General features: G+C 41.6%; 2 protein-coding genes across 2 annotated transcripts in view; one reads left to right on the top strand and one right to left on the bottom strand.

Annotated features, from left to right (window-relative positions):
* Positions 1-9,592, top strand: part of LOC102670854 (WD repeat-containing protein 47-like) — a 20,767-nt gene that overhangs the window by 10,607 nt on the left and 568 nt on the right. Inside the window, exons 2-3 of the mRNA XM_006620141.2 lie at positions 7,287-7,986; positions 8,894-9,507. Coding sequence (XP_006620204.1) covers positions 7,287-7,986; positions 8,894-9,507 — 1,314 coding nt within the window. The remainder of the gene's footprint in view (positions 1-7,286; positions 7,987-8,893; positions 9,508-9,592) is intronic.
* On the bottom strand, positions 4,153-6,155 carry LOC116186169. The gene is made up of 5 exons (XM_031512640.1): positions 5,972-6,155; positions 5,475-5,858; positions 5,233-5,375; positions 4,779-5,154; positions 4,153-4,697 (listed from the first exon to the last, which is right to left on the bottom strand). Exons 1-5 carry the CDS (start codon positions 5,987-5,989, stop codon positions 4,221-4,223), a joined length of 1,398 nt encoding a protein of 465 aa, XP_031368500.1. The 5' UTR covers positions 5,990-6,155; the 3' UTR covers positions 4,153-4,220.

Genomic DNA, 9,592 nt, shown 5'->3' with positions numbered 1-9,592 from the left:
TATATATATATATATATATATATATATATATATAGTTGGTATAAAGTTTCTTTCTCTCTGGAAATCTGCGTTGGACAGTTCTTTCAACTGTTTCGCTGGCGAATATTAACGTTGGAATATTTCGCAGAGGTTTTTGCGGATTCACGCGAGCTGATTCTTCTATTATGATCAAAGTTTCGAGTTAAAGGGTTTGTATGAAAGTTAGGAGGACATGAAGTAACGACAAAAATCTTCTTCTTACGATTATCAGACACATTCGGATAATAATTACGTTTCAAGGTGAAACTCGACGTAGGAGTAACGTTTCTATTTTCGTTCGCCTGAACGAGGACAGCTTCTCACGTTGCTCGATCGTTGAATATCGCCGAGTATGTAAGTAGAGGAAAAAGCAAAACGTCTTTCATCGTTCTCGCGTCTGACTTATTATTAATAGAACGAGAATAAATGGGGATATTGATTCCATATGGGGAGAGGGGGAGGATTATCAAATAAATTAACTGGCCATTTGAATCGCGCGCGCACGTAGCGTCGCGGTGGCCGATTGGTGGACGTCTGAAAGAATCGCGAACGCGGCGAGAAGCCGAGAAACACCGATAGTAAAGGATCTGGCGGACTGGCTCTCTGACATTAACGCAGCAGCCAGCGTTCGAAAAGATGGAGAAACTACCAGCGAGCTTTGAAAGCCGACGGGAGATTTTTCCTCTTTGTGTGTTTGCTCCTCGCGATGGTTGGACCAACGCGATGTTTCGTGGAATCGAGCTTCTTTTTTTTTTTTTTTTTTCTTTTCCCTTTAACTCGCGTTTACAACTTCGAAAATAAATGTTGAACAGCGTTTCTCTTCTTTTTTATCTTACGTTTTCGAAACATTGGAAAAATTTGGATTCGGAAAGAGAGAACGAACTCGTGACACTTTTTCTTTGAAAATAATCGTTCGAAGAAAGATGTTTTTCGAAAAACGCGTGCATAATAATAATAATAATTGAACATAGTAGAAGTTTATGATTCTCATTGTTCTTTCATACGCAATAATTTCTTGCAAGTGATAACAAAATATCGATCGATAGTTTGTTTGGCAAATATCTATCCCCTCCTTAACTAGCATCTAATTATAGTCGTTCGGAGCCACTTGTTACGGAGAATAACGGTGAGCTTGTATCGGCCGTTGTAGGATGGTAAATGTGGTGGAACAATTTGCGGATGATTCGCAATTTCCGCTCGATAAAAGCCGCTTCCCCCCATCGATTTCGTATCAATTAGCCATTTTTTCTTAATAAGTAGTCGAGCAACGTTTATGAATAACTGTCGGCTGTTTAATTTGCATAGCGAAATTGTTACGCGCGTTGAAAAAGTTGAAGTTATAAAAAAAAAAAACTTTCATCGGTGAAACTTTCGTTCCATTTACCCATTATTGATAATGGCGTCTGGCCATTCAATTCAGCACAACGTTATATTTCAATACGTTCACCGTTTTGTTCGTTACTGCATTTTTCCTTTTTTTTTTTTTTTTTTTTGTCCGACGATTCTCTTCAATTATATTTTCTCTCGCTGTGCAATTTAAATATTTTTCTCTTTATCCTCTATTAAAACAAAGAAAGAAAAAAAGAAAGAAAAAAAAAAGAAACGTTATATTCCAATTCCAAAAGCTTCTATTCGATGTTTACACGATATATATATAGAAAGCGTTTTGTGAACAAACTCGGTAAATAAAAATTCGGAATAGTTACCGCAAAAAAAAAAAAAAAAAAAAAAAAAGAAAAAGAAGGAACATTGACGTTTCAATTTTTTCGGGCTTCTAAAAAAAACCGCATCGTTTGAAAAGCAAACGTAACCTATCCAATCGTGGAGGGAAGAATTGGCAGTCTCGTGCCGTTTCAGATCGAAATACAAGGATCACGGTGAAATTAAAACGCTCAATTGTTTGGCGGGCAATGAAAGTCGAGTAAACGCGTCGCGGTGGCGAACAAAACGGAAAACGTTGCTTTCGTTCCGTTTCGTTTGCTACGAAATTTAGTTTCGATTATACGGCAGGAAGTGTCGATAATTACTCGCTATAGCCTCGTTATTATCTTTTACGGTTCGTTTTACAACTTTACAACGTATTTTAAACGTCTTGACGCATTTTTTTTTTTTTTTATCGCTACCATATTCTCGACACGAGTTTACGACTCTCTCGTAAAAAGTAAATAATAAGAGTCGATCATTATTCGATCTTATTAATTAAGCAATTCCATCGTTTATCTCTAACTAATATCTTTCTTCCAAGCCATCATTAATATTTTTTATTCTCCTATTATCTTTTTATTGCGCTTTGTAACGAACGATAAAGCTGCTTATTATTACCCGATTTAAAAAGGAAATTAAAAAGTAAACTACGATTCGAACAAAAAGAATAAGTAATAATCGAAACGATTCGTTCAACTATTTCTTCAACTATTACTTTTACTTATAAATATAGATATATACTGTTACTTGTAAATGTAGATATTCCAAGTTATACAAGTCTACTTGTCCAAAATATTTTCGATCTTCTTTATCGATGTTCTCATTGAAGCTCTTCGAAGATTCTTTCGAAGTCAAAGATTCTTCCGTGAAAATATCTCTTGTTGGTTTTCAAGGATTATCGATGCGAACATTTCTCATATCCACAAAAGGTGCCACGTCTTTATTCGCGCAACATTGACAGCGAAACCCACCAACCAATTATTAAATCACACGGACAAACGTAAAACATTCCAATTCCCTTCAAATCGGTCGTTTATCTCTCTTTGACAACGCGAATATATCGCTCTCCGTGTCCAATTTTCCTCATCTTCCTTTCACTTCAAAAGGAAAATTAAATTCGGTCGGTTAGCAAAAAGTAAGTAGACGCGTATCCCTCTCTGCGAAAATTAATCTCCACGATGCCCTGGAATGTTCTCTCACCGAAAATTTCCACGTTTCAACTCGTTTCTCCTCCTCTTCTTCGCAACGTGAAAGCGCGTCGGTGAACGCAGACTTTATCCCCCTTCTCTCTCACCCCATATACGGATCGCGTAATCGCATGTGCTCATCTCTCAGGACCCCGGTGCCCGTGTTCGTTCTTTCGCATTTCGGATAACAAATTTCTCCAATTCGTCTCGCAAAAGCTAGAATTTCCACAATTATTAAATTTCCAATACATCAAAACTGCTACTGCTTCGCTATCCAAAAACGCTGTATCTCTGTCCAACTTTGTTACGTTTAAGAGTTAATTCCTTTATCCTCGTTGTTTGCACTTTCGACGAGGGTGAGAAATAGCGAAATAACGAGGACCTGCTCCCTTGGAGTTTCGAAGGAATTGCATTCGATTTGCAAGAAAGGGGATAGACGATGGGTGATGCGAGAAAGAAAGAGAGAAGGAGTTATTGGGGGGTCGAGGAATCAGAAATTGCTCGATCAGTGTTTGCCCTCCTTTTCCGGTCGCAAGCCTTCGATTCTCCTCGCGCGCTCTCTCCGTTCGGGTCAATTAACGCCCCCGGCAAAATTGTCTGAAATTGAATTTTCGTTCAGTCGCACGGTTGTCGTTCGACCGCAACTCGCTTTCTCCGCGAAACTTTGTCGCCTTTGGCGTTAATATACTAATTAAGGAGGGAGGTCGACTTAATGGGAGGGAAATCTTTCCGCAATCCCGAGAAACGAGCCGAGTCGAAAACGAAAGCTCGCTCGTGTTTGCGAAAATTCGTAAGAAAAAATCGAGCGCTGAAAACGAAAAAATTAAATTCGACGAAAAGTTCTTTTCAAATTCAATTTTCGCCTCGTTTCTGAACGATTCATGTTGAAATTTGAAAATTGCACGATTTAAAAACGATTATGTTGAAAGAAGATAGAAACAGGGTATTTTTTAAGAAATCGGTATAACAAACACACGAGGTTTTATTAAATAAATATCGATCCAATTCTTATCGTTACATTACAGATATGGACGATATTGATATTTGTAGAAAAATATAAAATACTATCTTATAGAACACTACTACCGTCGACGAAAAGTTCGTAACGCGTTTCAAGAACAAGACGATCTCTCTTTGAAAGACCAACGAAACAATTAAAAAATCGTAAGAATCGGTTCACGCGATCCGAGAGAAAAAAAGAAAAATAAAAAATAAGAAGAAACAAGTTGTACGAACTTTTTTGGTCCACGTTAGTAGATACAACGCTAACTAAACTACCAAATGATCGGTTTGATTTGCAAAATCAAGGACTTAAACTAACTGATACGCGATAGGCTGTAGGTTGTCGGGACTTTCGAAACAAATTTTGTACGGCGAGTACGAGAGAGGCGTATACGGATACACGGTCGATGCATAATTGTCGGTAACGTAATTACCGACGTAGTTAACGGGATAAGTTTGAGGAAGAACGATGTATTGAGGATTTTGTACATAGTTTGTCCCCAACTCGTCCGGAAGTTGATAAACTTGCACGAGTTGCTCTGTACCAGTTTGCACCGCGAGGGGTTGCTCCGCGCCACCTTGCACCGTTGCTAAATTATTCTTATCGATCCCCTTATTGTTGTTGCCCGGATTAATGAAATTCACACTGACATCCTCCTTGGGCGCGTTCTCCGTCATTCTTCCACGCCCGTGTTGATGCAGATTCTGCACCACTTTTATCTTGTAGATGTCCCCCAATTTTGTACCCACTATCTCCTCGTTATTAGCTCCGGAGTGTTTGGGTAGCTGAGAATCAAGAACCAAGAAAATCTGTTACCATCGAATTTCAATCATTTTTCTCGCACAAAAAATTGATATTATTCTCACCAAGGAGGTTCGGGCTGCTACGTGATCGTCCGATTTCGCCACGATTGGCGACGATTGACCAGCGGAAAGCGGTCTCAGCTCGGGGAACTTTCTCTGCTCGAGCCTAAATTGTTGCGGTTGCTGGGACACGTGATCTTGCAAAAATATCGAGCGTTGAACGTTCTCGGTATCGGGATTCGAGGTTTGCGAAGGGGTAGCTGCGGCTTGTTGTTGCTGCTGCTGCGACGTTTCTTGCGGATTCGCTTGGGACAAGGTTTGTTGACCTCCCGCCATTTGTTGGGGATCGTAGGTGCGATACTGTTGGTGCACCGGGCGCATGTTCGACGGTTTCAATCCCAACAGAGTGACGCTGTGACGAGCTTTCACGCGCTTCTCTGTTCGAACCAATATATCGTTATATACGTATATGCGCGTATGAAAGGCGTAAAGTTATAAAATCAGTATCTTACCAGTATCTTGATTTTGCAAATCGACCACCGACATAGCGTCGTCGTTTAGGGACGGCTTCGCGGCCACATCATTTTCATCATGTTTATTCCCCTGTCCTGCACTATCGAGCTTCTCGCTGTTGGACCTTTTGCGTCTACTGTGTACTGCCTGAGAAAAATATCCAGTTAATCCAGACAACGTCTGTTTCGAGCTGTTTCGAAAGAAAAAAAAAAATTATGGTGGAGGCGGTAGTGGATGCGTGCTCACCGGAGGAAGGTATTGGTAATATTGAGGTGGAACGATGGCAGGTACTTCGGTGATGCCCAACGTGGAAAGTAATCGTTTGTAAGCAGCCTTCGACATCGATGGCATCGTTCCGCCTGTGTGTGGATACATCGGCAACACTGCGTAGCTGGGAACGTGATACGAATTTCCGTACACCGGATGAAGTTCCAAATGATAGCCCGGATCCACATATTCCTCTTGTTGACGATCTTGTTGTTGATTATCCTGTTGAACCGAATGTCGAAGGGTTTCAGGGGGTTGCGTGGCTACGCGTTGTTGCGTCGAATGTTGCGCAGAATGCTCGTATCCAGGCTGCACTATGATGTCGGCTAGAACTTGGCCGGTTAACAAAACAGCCATTACGAACTGGAATAAAAATAATATTTTTTTGTATTGCAATTTCTCTGCCACGAATTGTGGAATTGTGATTGAAAAACAAATGAAATTGAAATATTAATCGAGAGGAAACGAAATCTTACCGTCGCCAACTGTGCCATTATTATTATTATTATTATTATTATTACTATTATTCTTGGTGTTGATCGTTTAAAGCTTCGATCGAAACTGCACTGCGCTCGGCTACGAACACATAAATTAACGCGCGAAGTTGCTGATGCCACATATGTATATTCGCGTGGCACGCACTTTTGCCAGGCCAATTTGCGTTTACTTGGACGAATTTGTCGAATTCGTGGAAGCTTTTTTATGGGTCATTCGTTTATGAAATTCTCGTAACTTCGTCCATCTGGCAAAAAAAAAAAAAAAAAAAAGAAAGAAAGAAAGAAAGAAAAAACAAACAGGAAGAAATATTTTTACCGTTGACGAATTTGTCAACGTGTAGGAGGAATCACTTTTCACTCAACGTGTTGCGAAACGGGAGGGTTCGCAATTCACGCCCCCTGATCGAGAATTTCGAAGACAACTTTTGACGCCATATGGAGCGGGCAATCGATAATCTTCCCCTTACCACCCCATCCTCCGACGTCGTTCGCGCCCCATCGTTCGTGGAAAGTTGGAGAGAAACAGATTTCAAGGGGAATATAAAGTAGCGGATTTTACGATCGTGAAAAATATCAAGTTTCTTCTTTCCAAGAAGCATCTGCATGAATCTTTTTTTTCCAATCGTTATTCGAATTTGTTGTTGAAAACATTCGAGAAGCAACTCTTTTCGAAACGTTGGAAATACGCGTGACGCGAGATTGCGATCGAAACATTGACGCGGGAAAAGAATGGTTTAACAGCGATAGCTGATCAACGTCCGAATCTATCCACCCAGTTCGTACGACAATCAGGGCATGTCAGCAGGGCCGGTGGCCTCGAAGTGCAACGAACTTGTAAAAGGAAGGATTTCGCGAGATTTCGCATTCCTTGCGAGCGCGGCATTATTTCAGTTTTGCAATACCACGCATCGTTCGAACAGCAATTCCGGTGAATCAGATCGTGATGCGTCGAACCTTACGATTATTACTTATTATCGACCGGTATTAAATTACGAATCGAGCAATTTCGACATCGACCTACTAACGTTCTTGCTTCCATACAATCTATATTATGTAGGTCTCGTTTCGAAATATAATTTTCCATAATTTTCTATAAAAAAGAAAAAAAAGAAAAAGAACGAAAGTCGATCAACACGGCGAATGAAACACTGTGTACAGCAATGTATAGCAAAAAAAGAAAAAAAAAATGACGTAGATACGAAATTTTAAGTATATTACAACCGTGATTTCCGACACGATCGATGCAGACAGACGGAGGCTGTAATTCCCTGTTATTCCGTTTGGAATTGTCCAGGTTGCGTATTCGGTACGTGATGCCGGCGGCGCACCTGACGCTGCGCGAGGAGGATGTGGTACGACTAACCTTGGAGTTCCTCCACAGCCGAGACCTTCACATCTCTCAGCTCTCGTTGGAACGAGAAACCGGAGTGATAAACGGCCAGTACAGCGACGATGTCCTGTTCCTTCGCCAGCTGATCCTCGACGGGCAATGGGACGACGTGCTGGAGTTCATCCAGCCGTTGGAGGCGCTCCCTGATTTCGACATGAGAAAGTTCACCTACTCGATCCTCAGGCACAAGTACGTGGAGCTGCTCTGCATCAAGTCCGAGGCGAACTTCATCGCTGCCGGGACGAACGGCAGCGTGGACAACGCGGTCGAGGAGGTGGTCAAGGTTTTGAGCGACCTCGAGAAGGTCGCTCCGTCCAAGGAGGAGTACAGCAGCCTGTGCCTGCTGTTGACCCTTCCGCGGCTCACCGATCACCTCCAGTACAAGGATTGGAATCCAAGCAACGCCAGAGTTCAATGCTTTCGAGAGGTGCATCCGTTGGTGGAGAAGTTTCTCCCCGGGGACAGGAAGAGCACCGACCCAGCTCATCCGGTCACCTCCGCGAAAAACGATCGGCTTATACAGCTGATAATCAAGGGGATTTTGTACGAGTCGTGCGTCAATTACTGCCAGGCCAAAGCTACCGGCTCCAAGGAGAGCGAGCAGGTATTTTCTATTAATTTCTATCCCCATAATCTTTTCGATCTCTGTTTAACACGTTGACTGCCACTCGTGTTTCTAAATCTCCTTCACGCCACGCGCGTCGTTGTATCAAGTGTGCTTCTATCTAGATATTTTAGTAATGCGAGTCTGATGGTGGCAAGAATGATGTCTCGCATCATTTCTTTCCATCGTTACTATTCGCGATAAAAGTATTGATAATAGTAATCGTATCGACAATAGTATTGAATAGTAATACTGATTTATGTAGTATATTTTGGATATTTTAATTTGGATTATAATTTGTGGAATGTTCTTCGACTAGTCGTAACAAATATACTTCTTAGTGGAATGTATATAAATTCTCATAATGTCAGAGCAGGTAATCGTGTCCGATGATCAGAGCACGATATGTTCATAAATTATTTAATTGTCGTATCAGTATGAGATTCGTGATACTTCAAAATTAGAAAATTTAGAGAATTATTAGCTGCAAAATTGTTAGGATTATCTGAAAGTACGACAAAACCTTGTCAAAACCTTCAATAGAATCAACATAATATCGCCATTCGGTAAAATAATTCTGGTATAAGTATTAGACTGTAATGCAAATTATGTTATTCAGATAAAAGACGATAAACGGACTGATCAAACGCGAAGGATAGAATGTTTTAAAATTTTACATTGAAAATATTTTTTTAATAAATTATTTTTTTATTATTTTTATAACAATTTAATAATTTCATTATCCTGCAGAATATAAGTAGTTCAATAAGCGTCATCCGAATATGGGTAACGCGGCAGTCAACGCGTTAAAAAAGAATTTTACGAAAAAGGAAAGATGAAAGTAGTCGGATTTTTGTGATAAAATTTTAATCGCATGGAATTAATCGTTGGCCACTAATTTCGACAGGTGGAAATGAATTTCTCCAGACTGTTGGACGGCTCGGTCGGTTTCAGCGATTCCGACTTGAGTCTGCTCTCTTGGCTGCAAAGTATACCACCGGAGACGTTCGCGGTACCTTTCGCGCAGCGCACGTTGAACGTGGACGTGGAACGATTGGAAAGACCGTCATTGGAGACCTCCTGGACCGAGCACATGTTGATCACCCCCATAAAGCCCAAGACTTTCCCGCACAGCGCGATGCCGTTCACAAGGCCACGATCCGCCGCCGACATGATGTCCCGCAGTTTAGTGCCGGCTTTGGAAGCTGGACTCGGACCGAGGAGTCCCGGCCCTAAAAATACAACGATACCATCCGCGGCGCTAATGGCTCTGTCCACCGGTGATATAAACCCGATGTCGAGGTCGTCCTTCGCCAGCTTCCATTTGACTGGTTTCAAGAATAACAAATTGATGAACACGAGCGTGGACAGACTGTTCGAGAACGAGGGCGACGTCTTCCTCAGCTCGAGCTACGCGGAATTCCAACAACTGCCTTCCATACAGGAGACCACGACCAACAATCAGCCGAAAGCTCCGCCAAGAACGAGGGGACACTCCAAGAGTCCCGAGGGTAAGCGAGTCGTTTTTCTTTTTTTAATAGTTTGAACGAGATTCGACGATAGTTCATTCGCGCTTGTTTTCCAGCTATCAAAGCCGATCCCTCTG

Source organism: Apis dorsata, unplaced genomic scaffold, assembly GCF_000469605.1.
Source record: "Apis dorsata unplaced genomic scaffold, Apis dorsata 1.3 scaffold_486, whole genome shotgun sequence".
In the NCBI taxonomy this organism is placed as follows: Eukaryota; Metazoa; Arthropoda; class Insecta; order Hymenoptera; family Apidae; genus Apis; species Apis dorsata.
This window is presented reverse-complemented; position numbering and strand designations above follow the sequence as displayed.